Raw genomic sequence first — 23,022 nt, forward strand, 5'->3', positions numbered from 1 at the left:
TGGCTATCCTTTGATTTTTATATAAAGCTATTTACAGGGTTCATCAAAAAAAAGTGCACTACTTTATCTCAAAAAAAAAAAAAAGAATGTACTTGATTGAAATCAATAACAGAGACATATATTAGTAGAATGATAAAATAATCGTTTATAAATTTTGTTCTTATAGTTTGATTTGTTCTATAGTTATTGGGTTTGAACAACAAAGTTGAAACCATTTATTATTTTAGAGGATCAAATTGAGACTTTATCTAATTCCTTCCCCTCTTTTTGATCAATTGTCATCCTTGTATATATTGATGAAGTAATAATTACCAAAGTAATTACAGATAATTGGTAACTGCCAAAGAATCATCATTCTGTGCTTTTTTGCAAGTCACACAAGCAAGTGATCCTTTAGATAACAAAAATGTGGCTTTCTTAGATTGTAGGATCCGATTGAGATATTTACTAATTCAAATTATCAAACTGAGACTTATATATATATATCAAATTGAGACTTGTTCATTTTGATGGTGCAATTAGAGATTTTGGACCAATTGGGAGGACCAAACTATAATTAACCCAATAAGAGAGCCGCGCGATAACACAGTAAAGCTGGTGTCTTTTCGCCATTGTATCCCCTTCCTTTCCTTCAATCCAAACGGTGCCTTATTTGAGTGATGAAGGTGGACTGTGTGAGGAGTGTTATCGTCCACAACATTCCCAACCAACCAAGACGAATGGATGATCAGATGATGGAGATGCAACGCTTGATGCCTTGTAACTCCCGCCTGGCTGCATTTATTAGTTGCCGTTCATGCCTATTCGCTGTTTGTCAAAATTCCCGTGACAATTGGATACCACGTAGTAGTGTGGTAAATGTTCCATTTGGTCGCTCTGGGAATTGCAAACTTTGTCTCAACCCGCCCAAGTGCTCTAATGATGCCAATAACTGCTCGAATTTTGTGCAGCCGTTTGGTAGGGAGGATGGGGAGGAACTTTCTTATATTTCCTTCAATGAATCCATTTGCGAAATGTGCATGTCAGGAGAAGTAAATGAGGCGATGTCCTTGCTCTCACAGATGGAGGCTTTGGGCTCTCGTCCCAATTTGAAATCTTACACCCTCTTGATAACAGCTCTCGGAAATGTTGGCAGGACCTTGGAAGCTGATGCTATCTTCCAGGAAATGACGAGTCTTGGATACAGGCCCAGAGTCAAAGCTTTTAATGTCTTACTTAGATGTTTCTTGAGAAAAGGCCTGTCTGGGCTCGCTGATAAGGTTCTACTTACATTGGATGACTTGGGAATACAAAGAAACAGGGAAACCTATGAAATTCTTCTGGAGTACCATGCACGGGCAAAACGTCTGGCGGATACGTGGTTAGTCATTGCTGAAATGAGGAGAGAGGGATATCATCCAAATTCTTTTGTGTACAGTAAAGTTATTGAACTTTACAGGGACAATGGCATGTGGAGAAAAGCGACAAGCATTGTTGGAGAGATACGGGGTATGGGTTTGTCCCTAGACAGGAAAATCTATAACAGCATAATTGACACGTTTTGTAAATATGGTGAGTTAGGTGAAGCAGTAGAAGTTTTTAAGACAATGCAGCTGGAGGGTATAATGCCGGACATCACCACCTGGAACTCTTTGATTCGGTGGCACTGCAAGTTTGGGGATGTGTCTAATGCTCTGGATATGTTCATAAGCATGCAAGAACAAGGCCTGTATCCTGATCCAAAGATTTTCATTACCATTATTTCCCGTTTGGGAGAACAGGGGAAATGGGATGTTATAAAGAAAACTTCTGAGAATATCAAGCATAGAGGGCACCACAGAAGTGGGGCCATCTACGCTGTTCTGGCTGATATTTATGGGCAATATGGGAGATTTCAGGATGCAGACAATTGCATAAACGCCCTAAGATCAGAAGGGGTTAAACTTTCAGCAAGTACTTTTTGCATCATAGCAAATGCTTATGCGCAACAGGTAGGGATATGCACCGATATAGCCTAGTGTCTAGGCAGTGTGATCGCCATTATGAAGGAAATGCTTTTGCTTTGATGTCTTATGCAGGGATTATGCGAACAGACCATTAAGGTTCTGCAGCTTATGGAAGCAGAAGGAATAGAACTTAACCTTTTAATGCTAAATGTGCTGCTCAACGCATTTAGCACTGCAGGGAGGCATTTGGAGGCACTATCAGTTTTTAACCACATAAGAGAGACGGTAAGACCCTTGACTTTTTCAAGTAATCTAATTTGGGAAATCTTTAGCTAATAATTTGGTAATCCTGTAGGGCTTTTGTCCTGATGTAGTTACCTACAGCACACTTATGAAGGCTTTTATAAGGGCTAAAAAGTTTGATCAGGTAGTTTTCTCGTCTTGAAGTTTGCAGTTAATGACCTCATGGTACTCATCACCATTGGTCTATTCTTCTCCATAGAGATCTCTTTTTATCCTATCTGAAACTTGCATAAAATGTACCTTCTACTGATCAATGAAAACCAAAAATTAACCAGAAATATGGCCGACAATCAAGTTGCTTTAATAGTTATTAGGGCTACTGAAGTTGCTGTAATAGTCTGTTCCATCTTACCAGCTTGCCACTGCAGGCTAAGGTCTAACTTATCCTTTCTTGGTTGCCTTACAGGTTCCTAGTATATATAAAGAAATGGAGTATGCTGGATGTACACCAGATAGAAAGGCCAGAGAGATGCTGCAAGCTGCTGAAATGGTTCTCCAACAAAGGCATTTGGAGTTTTTAAGTAATACACCATGATATCTTCTGCACATGGCAAGCTGTTATCACTAATCAGCCCAGCCCTTCTTCTAAGTTCCAAGTCCTAAGTCCTATCGGTGGCTGCTGCCCATAGTGCAAAGCCCACCAGCACTCCGATATGTCATCCTCTGTTGTAGCAGGTGCTTCATCTTCTTGCTCAGCTGCTTATGTGAGAAACCTCTCCCTCAAATCCAACTCCTCAATTCCATCTGCAAATGCAAAGCGATTAACTTCCCACTCTGAGGTATATATAGTTAAAAGCATGGCATAATTGTGCTTAACTTCTTTGTCGCACAAAGAAATCCGTTTATAATTTGGTCCCTCTGTGCATATATAATATTTGCATGTATCTCTCCTTTGCTGATTCAGTATATATATGTATGTATGTATGTATGTATCTCTCTTTTGATAGTACTGGTGTTGGTGCTGGCAGAAATTTAGCTTCCAAGGGTGCTCACTTCAAGAGGTCAAATGGAGCATCTCGCTTCTTTGATGGCTGAGATCACTACTACTAGTACTAGCAGAGAAGTGAGAACAGGTCTTGAGATTACAGCAAGAACTGCTGGGGCTTCAAAGACCATTGAGGTTGAAGTAGACAAACCACTGGACCTAGCTTTGGGTCAAAAGTTGGGTGGTGGTGTGGTCATCACGGTCAGTCCTCCTCCCCCTCCCCTCTTACGTTCTTGTCAAAAGCTGGCCTATATAATTTTCTTCTGATGCCAATTGTGTCTACTACTAATTTCAAGTTGGTTGCTATCCAGGAGTAGAAGGTGGTGGCAATGCTGCAAAAGCAGGGCTCAAGGTTGGCGACCAGGTCCTCCACACAAGCAGCTTCTTTAGGGATGAACTTTGGCCTGCTGATAAGCTTGGATTTACCGAAACCGCTATTCAGGCAAAGTCAGATTCCGTCTACTTTGTTGTCAGCAAGCAAGCTCTTCTTTTGTTTTGCTTATTAATTTTACATGCAAAATTTGTATTTGGATTTTAACCCATTCTGACTTTGAAATTTACAAGATATTTTGGGCCATAGCTTTGGTAGTGGTACAGATTCTTTTGAAGAATTGTTATGGCATTGTTTAAGTTTGTATAGCATAAATTAATTTTGGACTGGCCTCACTTTCTGTTTGAAGCTGACGGCAGACCATAATGTTTCAGTAGAATGACCTGAATTTATTATCAATCTGTTTTTCTGAATGTCCTGAATCTTTTTATATGAACGCCTTTCATTTTCCTGTCTCATTGGTAGATGTTCCACTTTTATCCTCTATCATGTAAGAAATGCAAAAATAGGGAAAAGTGCCTTCCTAATTCCTCATCTTTACCAGGTAAATATTTGGTCTTGTGTCCTTAAAAAAAAAAGTGAAGCTAGAAGTTAGTGCAACAGAAGTATGCAATTGAACATAGGAGCAACAGTAGAATTGCTCAGTCAGTAAATGCAAGAAGACAGAGTTAATTGCTGATGAAAGGATGCGCTGTTTAAATATCATTTTTTTTTGGTAAGTTGCTGTTTAAATATCTAAAAGGTTTAATGATGTCTTTCTTCAAATCAAGAAGCGAGGACTGCACTGATATCTGGACCAGATCCTTGACTATCGTCCAATAGTTGAGAAGTCCGTTGCTTGATGGTAGCACCTCTCCATCAATAGTAGGTTCTCAAAGTGTGGACATAGCTTCATCTTCAGTAGCTGTAATTTGTGAGATGTTTGATCATCTCAGTTGGCAGCAAAGAATGTACAAATTCACGAAAATATTCTTATGGGAGTGGCAGATAAGGCGATGGCCTTTTCTGTTTTTCATTTTGTCTAAACGTCTTTGGATCAATCTTTATCTGGATACAGAGGAGCTGGTGTGGATGTCAAATTACTGCAGAAGCGCCCAGCACCGCCTCAATTTGGACGGAAGTTAACTGATGCTCCAAAGGCAAGGCTGAATATATGACTTAATAAGTATGTTAATTGTTATGCTTCTGTAAGTTTCATTCCCTGTAACCACGTGACTGATATTCTAATCTTTCAGGCTTGAGCAACTCATGTATGTCTCAAGTGTGGGTACATATACACCTTAACAAAATCTTCTGATGAGCAGGCAAGCTTTCGTCACTTGTTGCTCATTTAAACTTTGAATAGTGATGTCAAGCTAGCTATTCCCCTGCCACCCCACCCCCCCCCCCCCCCCCAAAAAAAAAAACCACAAAAGACCCCATCCTTCTGTAGTCTCAGTTTTATTTATGAAACCAGTTGTTCAAACCGGATAAAAAGTGGGCACTCTCCCCCTTCCTCCTTACGATTTGTATGGAATTGTATGTATGCCATTTCAAACAGCTGAAAGCCATGCTGTGTAAAATAATTGTTAGTGAATCTGGACTCATGTTGAGGAAAATTTTTTCTCTTGACTTAAACTACTACTGCCTAGCTTGTTGGTAAGTCTTAGGCTGACGGCATGACAAAGTGTAGAGGAAGATAATGTGAGGATGTACCAGTTAATTTTCAAAACCGTAGGTTTAGGTGTAAATTAAGTACAGGCACGTTTTGTCTCAAGGTTATTCATTATTGAGTAATATGAAGTCGACTTCTGTACCTGACATGTCCTTGTAATCAACTTGTGCCGGACAAGAGCTTCAGTAGCAAAGTCTTTAGGTTCGCACTACTGAAACTCTCAAATGACAGCCTCTTTGACCTTCGTTTTGGGCGATCAATGCAGGATTTGACCCACTAGCCTTTTCATCGATGATTGCTACAAGTCTTCGGATGCAGGTAGTTCTGTGATCATATATGATAGTATAAACTTAAGTTTAAGAGTTTTTCGTCCTTATATTTTGGTTTATGAGTTGGATAGAGGTAACCCAATTGTCTTAAATCGAGCATAGAAGAGTGAAAGGATCTCATAGGGAGGGGTCCAAGTAGAATTCTTCCTTAGTTTTACTCTTTGAGTTAGAACCTATGAGCGCGGACTTTTGGACATGTAAGTTGAGTGTTAAGGATGTGCTTTGGGTTTCATTGGCCTAAGGATGGTAGTGGGTAATTTTTGGCAACGCTGAGATTCTTCAGTTTGGCATTGATTGAAAAAATAAAAAACCAACAAGGGAAACCTGGTAAGACCCACACTATACCAGGTAACTAGTTAATTAGAGGCCTCATGATGTGCGCGAGATTGCCCAGGTTTGGTTTGGTTTTCTTTTGGAGTTTTAGGACTATACATTAAGGATTTTAATGTCCATGGTGATATGTGTTTCAGCAAATGAGTTTTCAGATGAAGGAAGCTGAAAACAATAAGCTGTGAGAACCTTCTTGTTAATTGTTGTATTCATGTTTCAACGAGACACAAAGTAGGTATGTTTATAATATGTATTATTGTGAAAAGGATTAGCAACTATGGTATGTGCTAATCATGGCAACTATAGAAGTTGTAAAGCAGTCTGGGAAAGGAAATAAATCTTCATTCGGGGTGCATTGTTGCGACTCGTTGCCCTTTGCTTGTTTGTTTTTTAATGGTCTATTTAGCAAGCCAAGTTGGTTTGCCCAGTATACTGGTTCACCCATAAATATTGCCAATAGCTGAAAGGTTGTGTGCGCCTGAAAGACAAATAGAGGTTTGTTAATAAGTATGTTATATCATATTTGTAAATCTTTCGATTAACTTTGCAAGCACCATGCTACACGCCAACTATTTGATTTGCCTATCCTTGCAATGAGTTGGAAAATTTACTTGTTAGATGTCACAGAGACTCTTCATATCTTTAGTGTGGTTTTGATTTAACAAACTAACATTGTTTGTGTGATCAAAATGAGACAAGACCACTGAATGTATCGCCTGGGAGTGCATCCTCTGAGTTTAATGAATTCAATGACACTACGATACAACCTGTGTGATGCGGGATGGGAAAAAAGATGCAGATGCCCAATTCAGTGTAATTATTTGTACTAATCCAAAATGGATCCATTAATGGAATTTGCTTGCTTCTGATGATATTTAGTTATAGAAAAATCCCAAAATATATATATATCTATATATATTGAACCAAAATCAGAGTAAATTCTAATATGAAGAGGGCACCCACAGACCAGAGAAGGTTGATATTACTAGCAAGTAGGCTGAGGGTGGCTGCAACCTCACAGATTGCAACATTCAGAAAGAATCAAGACTTCATCTGATATTTCAGTAAGAGTCAAACGTTCATGTCGGGGTGTGAATCGAAATCAAAATCGGTAATTAGGAACTTTGAAATCGAAATTTTTCGGAATTTTGGTATTAGAATTTTCGACCGATTTCGATTTTAAATTCACCAATAACGAATTCGAATTCATTTTGAATTCAATTCCGAATTTAGTAAATTTCGATTTCACCGAATTCATGAATATAAAAATTATTATTATTATATAAATATTATATTACATATATATATAAAATATTATATATATATATATATATATATATATATGTTTGTGTGTGTGAAAACGAAATTGAAATAGGAATTTCGATTTCATCGAATTCATGAATATAAAATTATTATTATAATATAAATGTTATATTATATATTATATAATATATATATGAAAAACATATTTAAAATCGAAATAGAAATTTCAAATTTCGATTTCGATTTCAATTTCGATTTCGAATTGTGAATTCGAAATCGGAATTTCCGATTTGAAAAATCTCGTTACCGAATTCGATCAATTTGAAATCGAAATTCCGATTTTCATTCCGAATTACCGAATTCGAATTTCCGAATTCAATTCGAATTCGGTTGGTAAATCGGAATTTTTCGATTTTGCACACCCCTACATTCATGTGATTATATAATCGTGTAAAAAATAGAAAGTGATGTCCTCATTAAATAATGCCTTAACAACAAAAGTCAGTTAACAATTACTAGAATATTAGAGGATTTAGTCCAAGTTGACATCTACACTTGCTATCTCAAGGCTCAGTTGCATTATGGTCTGGTTAAGAGATCCATCAATTTCCTACCGAAACTCAAAACTTGTATAAACATCGTCAGGGGATCGATTTTGCTATCTTTCCATGCTGTCAAAATAGTCAAAGCATTTATAGTAAGATGATTCATGGGCTTCCGGTGCAGAAAGTAAACCGCATTCCAAATCTTCCTAATTCATATGGGAACTCAAGCACGCTGAAGGCGGGAAAACCATGGAGAGCCAGATACTAATTTCAGCTAACAAATATAAAAATCAGTAGTCACCATGGGGTGGTATAGTTCCTTAGAAGCCGTTTGGTTCAGATTCCTCATTCATTATCACTATGAATATCATTAACAGTAGTATGAGTATGGATTTTGACGATTCCCCCCAACATGTTTGGTTTAGTAATGGAATGGGTATTATTATAAAACTACTTGTTTGGTTTGCTTCTAATCAGGAATGGCTTTCAAGTGAATTTTGAATTTTTTAAATCTCTTTTGTATAATATGCAAGTTTTATATAAAGCCAGGACATATGAACATCAAGTGAGAGAAAGAACGTTGCAACAATGCTTATAGAACAGTCCAGTAGAGCAAGAATACATCAAGAACCATTGTCAAGCCAGTGATCAATCGAAAGGCAAATTTACATCAAGATATAAAATGCCATTTACAAATGTTGTATTTCAATTGTCAGAGAGAGAATATCACAAACACCATTATATTAAGTACGATATTTACCGCATGGAAAACATAATAAAATTCCAAAAAACACTGACGATTAAAACGAAAATCAACCAACATATCATTGCAGTTGCAGAAGCTTAGCCCTCAAATTCAGAAAAAATAAAGGTTCCAAAAGACAGACCAGGAAATCTTAAAATCTTACTCAACCAGGGGTTTGTTTGGATTGTAAGTTATTTGAGATATTTTTACTGTAGCACTTTTTGTGATGTGATGTATGTGAGATAAAAAGGTAATTGGGAAGGTAAAAAGGTGTGTTGGAAATTGTAATAATGATGTAAGCAAATATATTTGGGGAAATAAAGACCAATCCAAACAAACCAGTAAGATTTATAGTTTGCAGAATCTGACTAAAGCTAAATTCTCAAGCTAAAATGCCAGGGATACAATTTCCCATACCTTTCCTGGTGAAGCTAATAACAGCAAAGAAGTTCTAGACTGCGGAATAAATGAATGAGTCCTTGTTTCATGGAGTCTTCTATTTGCGTACTCGGGAACTTCCTCCGAACAAAGGATGCGCAAAGCGATCAGCTTTGAAACGAGTGATAATCTGTCAGCTACTTGTACGCAAGGCGTATATGCTCTCACAACTTCCAGCATCACAAAAGGAAAGTGCCATTGATCTAGCATAGAATTACCAAATGTAGCTGACATCAATCTATAATTTCATCACTTTATGAAGTCATTGCAAGTATAGTAGATTAAACTTGCAGACACGTAAAGTGGAAGTTGTAATCCAAATGCAACAGGAAAAGTGCTTCAGTACAACCTCAGTAGTCAATAAGTGACTTGCATCCATGATTTTTATCTAAAAATGTCCACCAATCTGACAACAAAACTAAAGCGAAATCATACAAAGAACTGCAGGGACCCGCTCACAAAATTTTCAGATCTCAAGATAGTAGGCTTCTGCAAGAAATACATTTACTTGAGTGTTACAGAAACTTTCACAAGCATTGGTTTTACAAGCATTAGTTCTCATTCTACTTGTGGCTCCTCTGAAAAATCTTGAACCCGGTTGCTGAAATTGTGTAAACAAAAAGACCCACAATTTGAGATCTAATGTACTCAAAATACTACAACAACTCTATAACACTTTACATGTACAACAGAAGGAAAAGCAACACAACTTTCAAGAATTGGTAAGAACATTAAAAACAAGAGCCAACCAGGAAGTTGTGTAGTGAGAATGTTATGCAGCCATAAAACAGCAGCCTAATGCATATGTAACTATATCAGATCAGACTGGATTACATGAAAAATATCGCCAAATACTTTCTTACTTGAATCCGAACAGTATCAACCAGCATATATCGGCAGGCAGTTAGTTGCATGAACATTTTTAAACACAAAGTCTGCATTTGTGTGGATAGTGGCACTGGACTCGAATATAATTCAAATTTAGTTCATATAGTACCTTCTTTCTGTCAAATCTATTAAAAAAATTTAAAAGAAAACATGTAATGACAAGCCATTAACATCAACAAATCGTTTTCACACAACGAAAAGCAAAATACTTGAACACGTAAAGTGCCTATACAAAGTAATGAGGATTACATTGGAAGATTTCTCTGTTGTATATACAAATGAACTTAAGTACACATGAAAGAAGTATATTCGCATATAGCTCCTAAAGACAATCTTTACCCATCATTTTTAATCATCTTCAGACCTAAAATCAATGCAAATTTCCCTCTTCTTTTCTTAATAGCCGAGTAGAAACTTTAGATGGATCAATATGTGGGTTGTTTCTAACTGTTTCAGTAGTTAATGCTCATAATTTTTTCTCTCTTGCATACAAGTCAGACAAAAGCTGCCTCATCAGAGCTTCAGAAAACTTTCTTAGCCATCCTTCAATGACAAGATTTACATTGAAACATGAGAACTCAAAAGATATTTTCATCTTTTTTCGAAATTCAAACTACGAGATCCTCTCCTTTCTTAATTGAGATCTAAAATTTTCCAACCACTCTACAGAAATTCAAATGCAAGATCTTCTTCTTTCTTAACTGGGAACTAAAATTCTTCAACTGCTCTATCCAATAAAAAGAAATTGGTCATTAAAAGCAAGTTCATGAAAGTAGGCGCTCAAGCTTTGTTTTGGAATATCATCTGGCGGAAAATGAAATTCATCATACAGAATCTTGGTGAAAATAAAAGGAAATCTGTATAATTACAACTTAAAAAAATTGAAAAAAAAAAAGAAGAAAAACTAAAAAAGCTTTAATTTGAACATTGGATAAAAGATTCTGGAAAGAATTGCTACAGATAACATAAAGAAAACAACCAAAAAGAAAACTGAAGAGACCACTCCAAAAAAGGGGAACAAAAAGAGCCATGCTGTTGATGGTAAAACATGTTGTTGGCTACGTCAAGATAGAGCTTTGAATATTAATAGGATTTGAAGCTTCAAAACCAGACTATTTCGAAGGAAAGATAGTTCAGATCATTTAAAAAATTAGAAAGAAAAAAAAAAAGGAACGTGAAGGAGATTTAATATGGCCAGCTATGTAAATGGTTTTTGAGTCCTCAGTTAATCATTACTCTTGATAAGGCTGTCCAACTCTTAAATCATTGACCCAGAAAAACGGTCAGAATTTGGCCAGATTAAATGCAGAATATCAAACTCCAAGAAGGTCAATAAGCTTATTTGAGCTTAAAAAATAAAAGCAAACAAAAAATATAACTGACGTTCTGAATAAGCACCAAGAAAATGAAAATAAAGCTTAGATCTGCACCAGCATAGACGCATGGTGCTGTCTAATTCTTTTTTTTTTCTCCTTTCTTCGCCTTACTCTTCCTTCAATGAGTTGGTTTAGAAACATTGATTCTCCAGTTACACATTTTACCCAAGCATATGGCCTAAATTCCACAAATAATATTCACCTCCCAAAATAATCAAAAAATTCATATTAAAGGTAAGCACCTTCTTAATCACAATAATGTATTCCATTCCTCAGTAAACCTCAAGGCTAAAACATTTTTAAGTTTATTAAAGAGTTACACTTTAGAAACGCTTTTAGAACCATATCTAATACATCCACGAAGTCCGTCAATTTGGCGAGCACAAACTGTAAAAATTACATCACATACAAGAAATTACTTTCTAACACATGCAAAGCGCAAAACAGTAAGAGCCAAAGTGAGAAGCAGAAAAAAAAAAAAAGAAACCAAGCACATGAAAATCCAAATAACTAAACAAGAAAACTGTACATTAGTGGCAGAAACAAGATACTTTATCCCGTCTGACCCAAAACAAAGGTAGAAAAACAGTACAATCAAGGCTTCAGTTCATATCAGCCAAGGTAAAAAGATAAAAATCTTGTGACCTGATACAATGCCAAGAAAAAAATGGTAAAAAGGTCAAAGAGAAAACTTCTGAAAAAATATAAGAAATGGACTTCATTAAAAAAATATAATAATAATAGAAAACCCCACCCACTACAAGACCAAAGCAAACACAAGCTCCAAACAAGTTAGATATTCAGAGGAAAACAAAAAGAGAACAGAACAACGTACCAATGGGCAGAGGAACATTCTTACTGTTATGAAAAAAAAAAAAGAGAAAAATGTCATAGCAGCACAAAAGCAACATTGATGACCCCCAAATACCCCTCAAAGTACCAAATCAGGGCAACCAAGGATCCAAATCAGATCCAAAACAAATAGAGAATAGAACAACAGCCACAAAAGATTATAGCAGAAATCTCCCTACCAACAACAATGATAGTCCGACCATAGCAAGCCAGCGTCCCGGAAAATCCCCTATAAAAAAAATGAAAAAGGAAGTAAGAATCACAAGCATGGAGAAGCATCCTAAACTTTGAGATTAGCTGCTATGAAATGTTGCTGTCATTCAAATTAGTGCCTGGAAGAAATGTACTCGTGAATTACAGACGCGAAAACTTGATCTAACGTAAGCAAATGGTCCCTAAATCGTAGCAAAAATGGCCTGAAAGCAGATCAGGAACCGAATTCTGGAGGAGAAGCAAACGAGGGGGAAGAGCTGGAAATGTCGAGGCTACTATCTTGATGGAAATGAGGCAAACTAGAAGAGGCCTTAGATTTTGGCTACAACGCCCATGCATCGCGCGAAGACATGTGACTTGACAACGAAAATCCGATGTGGCAAGGGCTGTTAGCTCTTTATACACTCATGCTGAATAGCAGACTATTATAATAGGATGTGATATAGAAAAGACAACGGAATCCATTGACAGATTAAGATGGATTAGAGTCATAAAGACTCCAGGAACCAATTCTTCAAGTTCTCATTTCTTTACTACTTTTTGCCAAAATTCATCACAAGACCAGAAGAAAATGTAGAGTGATACTATTCATAAATGGAGTTGAGGAACAACCTGTGATCATATAAAAAGCCAAATCGTGCTCATAACCAGATGAAAGAATAGGCACTGGGGAATTCAGTAACCCATGACAAATTCAAAAGGGAGATATTCTCCTTCAAGAACTAATCAATGAGCGACAACTGCACCGTTTAATAGTGATTTCAATGAAAAACTGATATGAAATTTGAGCTGGTAATGGTGAACAAATAATACACAGATGGGAAAACAGATATTTCTATACTATGAATAAACAGTCATAAAAAGCAGAACACAGCAAAAGAAAGACAAACTCACCAATCAACTTCAAGGTTCAGCTGTTCTTCATTCAAATGTTCCAACATTACAGAAGGCTCTCACTAAAAATTGATAAACAACTCAAATTAATAAAAAGTAATCTCTATACAAAGAACGAACAATCACAAAAGCAACCCCAAGAAAAAATCAAATTGAAAACTTCAGGCAGTGAAGTAGAACAAACAATCATAAAAGCAACCAAAAGTACCAATCAAAATTCAAAACTTCAGGCAATGAAGTGGCACAATCATTTTAGAAGTATAAGGTAAATATTCTCATTTGTTCATTTATCGTATTTTCAACCTAATCATTTTGCTTCACTGCTATTAGTGTTCTTCAAACTTGACAATTTGCTAAATCCACTGCAGCACAAAGTAGTGTACTCTATGACAAAAGTGGCATAAAGTAGGTAGGAAACAATGAGAGGCATTATGCTTAATTGTATACATGACAAGAGGAGAATCCCAGAAAACTTTACACATTGAAAATCATGATTTACCATCCAGAGTTTCATAATATCAAGTGATATGGAAGAGGGTCAGAAAAGACCACATGATTGGAATACCTGTACCTTCTTGAATTTGTCAAAGACATCACCGCTGATGGTGTTCCACATAAATAAGCTGGGCATACGACCATCTTGCTACATTCACTTCACGACTATTGAATCAACTAGTACACAAGGAAAATTCAAAGGAAGTAGAGTAAATTAGGAAGGGCAATTATTTATGAACCAAGAGAACATAATTACCCTTTAAACCATCCCAAAGTACTAAATAGACAACAATTTCACAAGAAAAAACCTCAAATCTTGGCAACAAGCGAGAAGCCGGAAATATTCGCTCAAGATATGGCAAATTTAACTACCAAGTATCAAAATATTCAGAAAAATGGTGCCAAACTAATTACCCTCAAGTGTATTCTATGAAAATCTTGCACAGAAAGGAAGCCGGTGAGGATGACACAGATGGCAAGGACAAATGGGCTATGCAAAACTAAATTCACATCCTCCAAGTCCCAGCTCTCTAGTCGGGGTTCTCTTGGCCATCCAGGGACGAATTGTGGGGCAGAAAAGCCCAAAGACTTACCTCACAAGTCACAATTATCCCTTACCACCAACTGCCATTGCTGAATTTGAATTTTCTGTATAGACAGAAGACGAGAAAGCCGAAAGAGATTGGGATGGACGGCAGGGGCGGTTCATAGAGAATGAGAGCGACAAAGAGAGAGAAGGGATGGAGACAGTTGGAGAATTGGGGAGTTCTGGAAGACACTATGACCGCTGAAATTACTTTTCTGCCACCAAAATTAACTACAGAATTCCAAAATTAGTAAACAGGATGAAATCGAATTGTCATCTTCAATTTGATTCGTCATTTGGAAACTCCTGTCTTTATAGTAGTAAAGATTGTCTTTCCCATCAGGACAACATGCGAAGAAAACAAATTTCAGGACAACATTTGCGCTGAAATTTACTTGGAAACAGGCTTGACTTTCTTTGGCAGTCAAAACTGCAAGCCAGCCCTATTTGATCTCACATTCCCGAGTTTGATGGCTTAGAACTCCTTACAAACTTCCTTTTCCTGAATTGCGCACTCTTCCTCCCAACAGCCCTAGCTTTTCCAAATTTGATCAACTTTTTCTTCCTCCCTTCTATATCAGCTCGGATTACCCTATCTCTTTTCTCGTCTGGCAGCAAAACCAGCCGTGAAAACATCTTAGGTCTCACTGGGCCAAGCCTCTCCTTTATCTCCTTAAAAGCAGGAACAAGGCCCTTTCTAATATAACATCCTTCAATTAGCTGCATAGAGTTTGTCTCTGGGAGGGTTGAGTTGTTTTTCAACTCGAGGTCCAGGCAAAATGGAGAATCCTTCAACCACATCCTCAAGGAATGAGCTTTTGCAACTAGGAGACCACTCCGAGTTTTACAAGGCAAAAATGGAGATCCCATTTCCCATAGGTATGCCTTCACTGTGCTGTTCAGTGAGACATGATTGTAATCTGATGCACCTGTTATCAGCACCACAGATTTTGGAGATTCTGGGACACCCTCCAATGAAGCATCCTGCAGAATTATAATCTACATGAGACTCAAAGACGTAGTAACAATGATAGAGGCTAATCTAACACAAGCAAAGAAACTTTTCGATGAGGACCAGAGTAGATATTAACGAGAGAGAAACTTTCCTGCATGTGGTCAAGCCATAATGTTAAGCCGACAAGAGCAGCACCAGCCGATAACTTTCTAAAGTCAGCCCCCCAGTCCTTGTCAGCCACCCTGCAGAATCATGTATGCAAATGAGCAAGACTGTATGAACATAAAGGGAAGCCTAAAGCACTTAACTGCCAATTAATGTTTCATTTGAAGCACAAAACAATCACTAACATGAATGTGGAGTTTTAGGTTGTGTAATTCTCCTCATCTGTTACCATGAAAGTGATTAGGACCTCAACAAAGGTCTGCTTTCAGGATCACAAGTTTTCATTTAGTTATCAACAGAAACAGGAAAGAAAACCCACAGATTCACTTAATATATGGGGATCTGGCGATCAAACATGGTAACTTTATCAAGTTTTACATGATTTTGAGTTTCCTGGGGAACATATCAACTGAGGCTCATCCACAGGCAAAAACACATCTCCTCGTTCTCTAACCTAGATGAACATGAAAGCTCTCAAAAAACGTAGTACCATGTATATATACAGCTCATATCAGCATTACCTGAATATGTCATGCGGATAAATGTTTCTCTTGATTGCCAATTGGAAAATCCATGATGCAGTGGCCCGAAGTTCGAAAGCCCACAATAGGTCTTCCAAAGCATTTACAAAATTAAATGCAGCATTATCTTCCAATGGCTCTAATTCTGCAAGATAGCGATCCATCTCTAATACCGATAACTCTGAACTATTTCTAAGAAACCTAAAAAATAAACCGCTGTTATTTTTTAATATGGACAAATTCTATAAAGAAGCCACCCCAATATCGCCTTGTCCCAACAACAATATAAAGAAGAATAAGCAATAAAAACTGGTGTACCTTAGTGGGAGATCAAACCCAGCGTCAGCAATGGCATTTAATAGTATTATAGCCTCAGAAGTACTGTGACACATACTTGCAGCTCGAATAAAGCAAGTCCATATCATGTGATTTGGTTCCAGACCTTCTGCTCTCATCTCCAGGAGCTTTTGAATGGCAATATCACGATCTCCATTCTTGAGATAAGCCTCAATGACGGAACAATATGGCAGTGTACCAAGAGTTAAACCCGTTAATTTTAAATCGTTAAGAACTTTTTCAGCTTCCATCGGGTGGCCAGAGCTGCCATAAGAAGTCATAAGCAAATGCATTGTAGCAATGGTTGGTTCCACTCCGGATTCCTTCATCACAACCATCAGCTTTTCAGCTTTAGAATGATTTCCAGAGTTTCTGTACATCTTCATCATTAAATGATAAAAAGAACGATTCAGTTTATGCCCTCCTGACCTGAGTCGTTCAAAGAGCTCCTCAGCTTGTTCCAGCATCAGCTGTTTACAAAACGCTGCAATCAAGCTTTTGTAGGTATCCAGATTTGGTTCCAGACCTAACTGCATCATTTCACGCACCAAAGAAAGCCCCTCTTCTGGCCTATGATCCCTACAGTACATTAGTATCAGAGTAATGTATGTATCCTCATCTGCTTCCAGTCCAGCTTCTTGAATTTGCTGGAATACTTGAACTGTTTTCTTAAAATCTTCAATCTTTGTGTACAACTTCAGCATTGAATTCCTTATGGATATATCAGGCTTGAATCCCGCTTCCTGCATTTCTGAAACCATAGCTTCAACGTCTCTTACCTGTTTTCCACCACACAACAACTCTATCATAACCCTGTAGAGATGCATGGTCGGAAAATATCCTGCAGCTTTCATTCCATGGTATATCTTCTTCACTTCAAATATGTTTCCTGCTCGAGCAAAAGCATCAAGCATCAAAATAATAGAACTTTTACTAATTTTGAAGCCCATATCTTGCAGCTCCTGTATTACAACATAAAGCTCGTTCAATCTGTCATCAACTATCAATGCTTGCAGAAGGCCATTAATTGTTTCTACTGTTGGGGAAGGACCATCTCTCATCATTGTATTGAATGCTGCTCTTGCTTTCTCATAGAAACCACTTGCAGCATAAGCTTGTATTAATGCATTCCAAGCCTTCCGGTCCACTACACTACATTGTTTTTTTAGACTTCCAACAATGCTCTCTGCTTTTTCCAATAACTTCAACCTACCATAACCCTCAATCAGACCAATATAAGTGGATATGTCATGAACAGCAATGCCTCTTGCTTCAGCCTGATCAACCAAAAAATGACCAGTCTCCGGGAAGCCAAGTCTACAATAACTAGTTGCCATGATTCTATAAATATCCCAAGAAGGCTCCAGTGCATTAAATCTCATGTCAGAGAAAATTTGTGAAGCTTCAGCAAAGTGTTCACTCTCCACACAGCACTTGATGAGGGCATCATACATGGTAAAGCTTCCAGAAAAAAAACTGAATTCACGGAGTTCATGGTATTCCTTCAAAGCAGCATGCATTTGATTAGCCTTGCAGAAGATAACAACGAGGGCTTCAGATATGAATCTGTCAGATCCAGAAGGATGCTCTTTTAGAAAATTTAGCAATTCAATTGCCTCTAAGTGCCTCCCAGATGAACTATAAGAACTCAAGATAGATAACAAGTTCTCCTTGTCCAAACTATATCCCTGTGCAATGGCTAATCTCAACATCTCAGCAGCAAAATCATAACACTCACCCTTTGTAAGTATAGAGGAAATTATATGTGGACTCAGTTCATGTAACTCCTCCAGATCCTTAATTAATTTCTCTATACTTTCAGATTTTTTTTCTCTACCAAGGACTCGGAGCATAACCTCGTAAAGGGAAAGATCTGGCAAGAATCCATCATCAACCATTTCCCGATACAACATCATTGCCTTCTTGGTTTCATTAGACCTTAAATGGATGTCCAACATGACAGAGTAAGCCAACCTATCAGGCTTGATTCCAGAACGAAGCATGCAATTAAACATCTCCTCAGCATTCATTCTCTTCCCAGCTTTTGCATAGCCACAGATTAAAGCGCTATAAGTACGGACAGTTGGCTTAACACCAGCATTAAGCATTTCTGACATGACCTGTGCAGCCTCTGTAATCTTATTTGCTTTTCCAAGCGAGTCAATGAGAACAGTATACGTAACTACATCAGGATTCCGACCTGCTGTTTTCATGTCTCTGTACAGTTGCAACGCGAGGCCAACCTGACCATTTTTCCCATACATGTGGATGATAGTATTTAAAGTCATCTCATCCTTTCCAAAACCCATCTTAACCATTTCTCTGCATATTTCGTCTACCTTCTGAACATTACCTTCTCTTGCAAATGCATACAGTAGAGAATTATATGTGACCACATCAGGATAAAACCCTTTTGACTCCAAATCCTTGAAGAGCCGTTCAGCTTCACCAGGTAGTCCACATCTGGCAAACACCGAAATCATGGCATTATACGTCCAAAGATCGGGCTGGCACTTATTCACTTCCATGTCATCGAAAACCTTCACGGCCTCCTCCAAATTGGAGTCGCGTGAACAAGCACTGAGAAGAGTGTTGTAAGTGATGATATCAGGTCGAATCTTTGAGCTCCTGACTTCATTCAAGAGTTGAATTGCCAAATTTGGCGACAAAGGCTCAGCTTTCAAACGTGCATTGATCAGAGTATTGAAACTGACGAGGTCTGGCTCACAGCCCCGTTGGCGCATCAAGTCAAGCAGCTGCCGAACACTAGTAAACTGCCCATTCCGGGCATAAACACCCATCATGGCGTTATACACTTGGACAGTGGCAGCAACCCCAGGCTCCGCCCGAGTGAAAATCTCGACGGCCAGCGCTTCCTGGTTGGCCTTACCAAGCACACCGAGCACGGTGGCAAGCATGCGGGGATTAGGGGAGTACCAATGGCGAAGATTCAGCCATTCATAGACCTCCAGTGCCCTCTGCCAACTGGTCTGCCCGACCCACTTGACCACAAAACAAAAATCCGTAGGAGTCATCTGAACCATCTTCTCATCAAGCACGTCGGCAACAAACTCCTCGGGCTTCAAACCCAAAATCCTATCAGTCAAGAATTGAACCCTCTTCCGCCAATCTTTAGCCCTCTTTAACGCCAGTTTGGTCATTTTCTTAGCTGCTTTCCTTGTAGGCCTAGGCCAACGCAACGCCTCTTCTTCCTCCTCCTCCTCATTCCCTCTCAACAAAATTGTCTCTTCTTCTCTGTCAGCACTTTCAGCTCTACCACCCTTGATCTCCCCTACCAAATTTACAGCAGAAGTAGTGGGAGAGGGCGGTTGGGGGAAAGAGGAATGGTGGTGCTGGAGGTGGTGAGTTTCTGGGAATTTGAGGTGGGGCCATCTGAGGGATGGGGAGGCTCTGCTGTAACTAAATTTCTGGTTCGAACAAGTTTCTTCAGTGGTGGTAGTGGTACAACTCCTAGTTGTACAACACCTAGAAGAGCAAGAGCAAGAGCAAGAGCAAAGAGAAACAGAAACAGAAACAGAAACAGAAACAGGGGAGGAAGGTTTATTGGGTAGCTTCTTTATGGAGGAGTTGGAGATTTGCTGCTGCAATGGTGCTGCTGAAGCAATAGTAGCGTTAGTTGGCAATCCTGCGCAGGCTGCCATATTCCCTCCCCGGCAATCCAAACACCAAACCAATCTTCCTGCTGCCTGCAATGGGATTTCAGTATTTACTTCCTGCTGCAATGGTTTTTTATCCGGAGTGCCCCTGTAGTCATTTAAATTGGCGATAATAATGGAAGAAAAGGTAAAGATATTTATGAGGGTTAATTTCAGAAATTTGCCCCGAGGTTCATCCTAATGTCGTCTGGCACACTGGAAGTCCCGAAAATCTCACAAAGCCCTCCTATTAATGTGATGTGATTTGACGTCTTGATTAGAGGCATTGAAATGACAAAGTTACACCTAATGTTTTCCTCTTTTTTTTTAAGTAGCAAAAGGTTGAGAAAAGATTTTGACTAAAAAAAAAAATCCTACAAGCTAAAATATTTAAAAACAAATAACAACAATGACATTTAAAATATTCTTCTCCCTCTTTGTTGCAAAAATCTTTGCTTTTAACACTTGTCTTTGCCGCAATTGATTTTCTAAAATTTTCATTCTAATTTCCCTCTTTGCAGCAAAACTTTTGTGTCTCTTTACTACATAATCTCTACCCATAATTTCCTTCTTGTTGCCACTAATCTCTTGAAACTTTTGTCTTTTTATAATGTTAAAGTAACTTTAAAAGTTACGCTTGTATTGCGCTTGTATATAATAGTGTTAGCTAGTTATGAAACCGTTAAATGTATTACTTATTGCACTTACACCTTCTCATATTCTAAATTTAATATTCCACCTTATTTGTCTTTTTTCACATTTCAAATTTCATAAATCAAATTGAACAAGGGTAAAAGTAAAAAGATGATATAATCTCTCTCCTCCAATGCATTTTCTAATATTACTTTTACATATAAGTGGTGACATAATATTATACAAATTGTCATTCAAGGGGAGCTTTGTAAGATTTCTAAAACTTCAAGAATACTAGGTGATATTAATATAAACCTTAGGGAATGTTTCCGAAATTAACTCATACTTATTATTTATATAGGGTTGAAGATTTATCATATTACGTGTTTATATTATATATTGTTGATATCATTGGTACTTTTTTCTATACTAGTTTTTGGTAGCCATGCAAAATGCGTGGAGTGCCTAGAAGGATTTTAAAAAATGCAAAATATGAAGGTACTAATTATTCGTTTCTAATTCTAGTGTTTCAGTACGAAAACTTGCAAGACAAAAAAAGTAACCTGCTAATCTCTTGGCTTCATTCAAATTGAGGAAATTGATGAAAGATTTGAAATCCATTCAAATTGCTGTCGTTGTTTAGATTATTTAAGAAGAATTGATTATTTATAATAACCACATAAAACTCTTAATTGCATCAACATGATGCTAGGATATGTCCTAAAGCAAGAAACCGCAAAGAAAATCATAGGAATTGAGGGAGGGGGAATCAGTCATTTATGTTGCAGCTTAGATGACATAAACAAAATTTACAACTATTAGTCGTGGAAATTTACAACACCAAACTTCTTAATAATACTAATTTGCTGTTAGTCTAAGTATTTGAAAATTCCAAGAAGAAAGTTGTTTCTTGGAGATTCTTGGAGAAGAAATTCAACTAACCCAATTATTTCAACCTCACTAGTAAGGTCCCAAGATGTTTTTGTATGTGTATTTTATTTTATTTTTTTTTTGTGAAAGGCAAAATTTATGAGTTAATTGTTAAGGAAGAGGAGATAAGATTCAGAATAGGGAAGCGAGGAAAAAGACGAGCCATGGTCAAGTACTTTTGTTTGTTTTCTCATATCTGTCTCCCAATGTAGGCCAAACATTGGGCAAATTGAATGGCCAAGATTGCAGCACTACATGATCCAGTGACTAATATAAGAAACCAGAAAACTTTCCACTGCTTCATCTAAAATGCCCTCAAAGTTGCTCGAAATTACAGGATAATCGGTCCATGCACACCGTAGCAACTCCAACTCGCGCTTTTAGTAGAGTAATAAAGAAAAGATTTTGTTATTATCAAATATTACTATTAAAACATCATAAGTTTGTTTCGTTGTTGGTATGATGATTATTGATTAGGAGATCCTCATTTTCTAATGCATGTTCTACAATGAAGCCTTTCCTTTTTTTTATGTATGCCCCTTTGATTTCTGTATTTAATTATCTTGCAACTTGTTGTGAAATATATTGATCGGGTTGCATTCTCATTGAGTATAGATTGAACAAAATTGTGGTATCTAAATAAATACATTGATTAGATATTGGGTTATATTTGATAGTGTGCAATTAGCATAGATGAGATATTGTCATCAAAAAGTTGTCAAAAATGTGAATTAAAAGGCATGCACAACTTAGCTATTAGATTACACTTCAACCAAAATTTTAACAAGGAATACAGAACACTAAACAGTTAAAGAAGTTGAGTTTTTAGTACAGACCAACAAAACAAATAACAAGGTAAAAAATGTGTAAAGAGTAGTAAGAGTTCAAATTTTTCATGCAATATAAGCAATGTGGGGGAGGAAGCAAAGGAAATTTTGTCAAAATTTTAAGGGGTAGACGTAGAGTGAAAGAAACACTTTTAATGAAAATTTTCATAATCTCCTAGTCACCTAGTGGCTAAAATTTAAAAAGGTTAATCACATTTTATTCCCTTAAAGAATTTTTCATTTTTCAGTTTACCCCCTAATCTTTAATTTTGCTCACTTAACTCCCTTTAGGACAGAATTGCCCTTACATTATTTTAACTTTTCATTTACCTTATTTTCCTTTCTTTTATTTCTTTTTTTCTTTCTTCTTTATTTAATTCTTCATCTTTCCCATAAAAAATTTCACCTTAATGATTGAAATTAAAAAAAAAGAATTGCAAAGATATATCTTCTCCTTAAATGATTAAAAAAAATATTCAAATCACTTTCCTAAAATTTAGCCTTTCAATTCTTTTAATTTTGGATTTTCCTTTTCCTTTTTAGTTTCTCATTTTATTCCCAAGAAAATATCTTAAAATGAAATTGTGACCTGATTAATAATCATCAATTGAAATTTGTGACATGTGGCATCATACAAAAAATCAAAATTAGTTTTTGATACATTTTAAACCTTCACCCAGAAATATGCAATTACAAATTCAAAACAAAAATTTTCGTTGAAATGGAATTTCTATTGGGAAGGATGAAAGAGAGAAGAAAGAGAAAAAGAAAGGAAAACAATTTCATTTTATGATATTTTCTTGAGAATAAAATGAGAAATTAGAAAGGAATGAGGAAAATCCAAAAT

General features: G+C 37.1%; 2 protein-coding genes across 6 annotated transcripts; one reads left to right on the top strand and one right to left on the bottom strand.

Moving 5' to 3' along the window:
* The first annotated feature begins 507 nt into the window (after nt 1–507).
* On the top strand, nt 508–3,957 carry LOC113691780 (uncharacterized). Of its 2 annotated transcripts, XM_027210078.2 has the most exons (6): nt 512–1,970; nt 2,058–2,210; nt 2,281–2,352; nt 2,635–3,007; nt 3,197–3,414; nt 3,525–3,957. In XM_027210078.2, exons 1-4 carry the CDS (start codon nt 660–662, stop codon nt 2,761–2,763), a joined length of 1,665 nt encoding a protein of 554 aa, XP_027065879.2. In that variant the 5' UTR covers nt 512–659; the 3' UTR covers nt 2,764–3,007; nt 3,197–3,414; nt 3,525–3,957. The 2 variants fall into 2 exon arrangements, with proteins under 2 accessions (XP_071925992.1, XP_027065879.2); XM_072069891.1 differs by lacking the exon at nt 2,281–2,352 and having other exon boundaries at nt 508–1,970.
* LOC113692758 (pentatricopeptide repeat-containing protein At3g18110, chloroplastic) lies at nt 2,476–19,997 on the bottom strand. 4 transcript variants are annotated; one of them, XM_072069890.1, is made up of 9 exons: nt 16,112–19,997; nt 15,794–15,994; nt 15,257–15,349; nt 13,981–15,134; nt 13,643–13,743; nt 13,072–13,133; nt 12,144–12,193; nt 8,828–9,051; nt 2,476–2,972 (listed from the first exon to the last, which is right to left on the bottom strand). In XM_072069890.1, exons 1-4 carry the CDS (start codon nt 19,789–19,791, stop codon nt 14,606–14,608), a joined length of 4,503 nt encoding a protein of 1,500 aa, XP_071925991.1. In that variant the 5' UTR covers nt 19,792–19,997; the 3' UTR covers nt 2,476–2,972; nt 8,828–9,051; nt 12,144–12,193; nt 13,072–13,133; nt 13,643–13,743; nt 13,981–14,605. The 4 variants fall into 4 exon arrangements, with proteins under 4 accessions (XP_071925991.1, XP_071925989.1, XP_071925990.1 ...); XM_072069888.1 differs by lacking the exon at nt 2,476–2,972 and having other exon boundaries at nt 8,693–9,051; XM_072069889.1 differs by lacking the exon at nt 2,476–2,972 and having other exon boundaries at nt 8,693–9,051; nt 13,637–13,743.
* Between the last annotated feature and the right edge of the window lie 3,025 nt (nt 19,998–23,022).

This window comes from Coffea arabica, chromosome 11c, assembly GCF_036785885.1.
Source record: "Coffea arabica cultivar ET-39 chromosome 11c, Coffea Arabica ET-39 HiFi, whole genome shotgun sequence".
In the NCBI taxonomy this organism is placed as follows: Eukaryota; Viridiplantae; Streptophyta; class Magnoliopsida; order Gentianales; family Rubiaceae; genus Coffea; species Coffea arabica.

Coding starts and splice junctions, on each gene's coding strand:
- LOC113691780 (XM_027210078.2), top strand. CDS start 660: ATGAAGGTGGACTGTGTGAGGAGTGTTATCGTCCACAACATTCCCAAC. Junction 1,971..2,057: donor CAAATGCTTATGCGCAACAG/GTAGGGATATGC, acceptor TGTCTTATGCAG/GGATTATGCGAACAGACCAT. Junction 2,211..2,280: donor TTAACCACATAAGAGAGACG/GTAAGACCCTTG, acceptor GTAATCCTGTAG/GGCTTTTGTCCTGATGTAGT.
- LOC113692758 (XM_072069890.1), bottom strand. CDS start 19,791: ATGGCAGCCTGCGCAGGATTGCCAACTAACGCTACTATTGCTTCAGCA. Junction 15,995..16,111: donor GGGTTTGATCTCCCACTAAG/GTACACCAGTTT, acceptor TTTATTTTTTAG/GTTTCTTAGAAATAGTTCAG. Junction 15,350..15,793: donor TATCCGCATGACATATTCAG/GTAATGCTGATA, acceptor ATGATTCTGCAG/GGTGGCTGACAAGGACTGGG.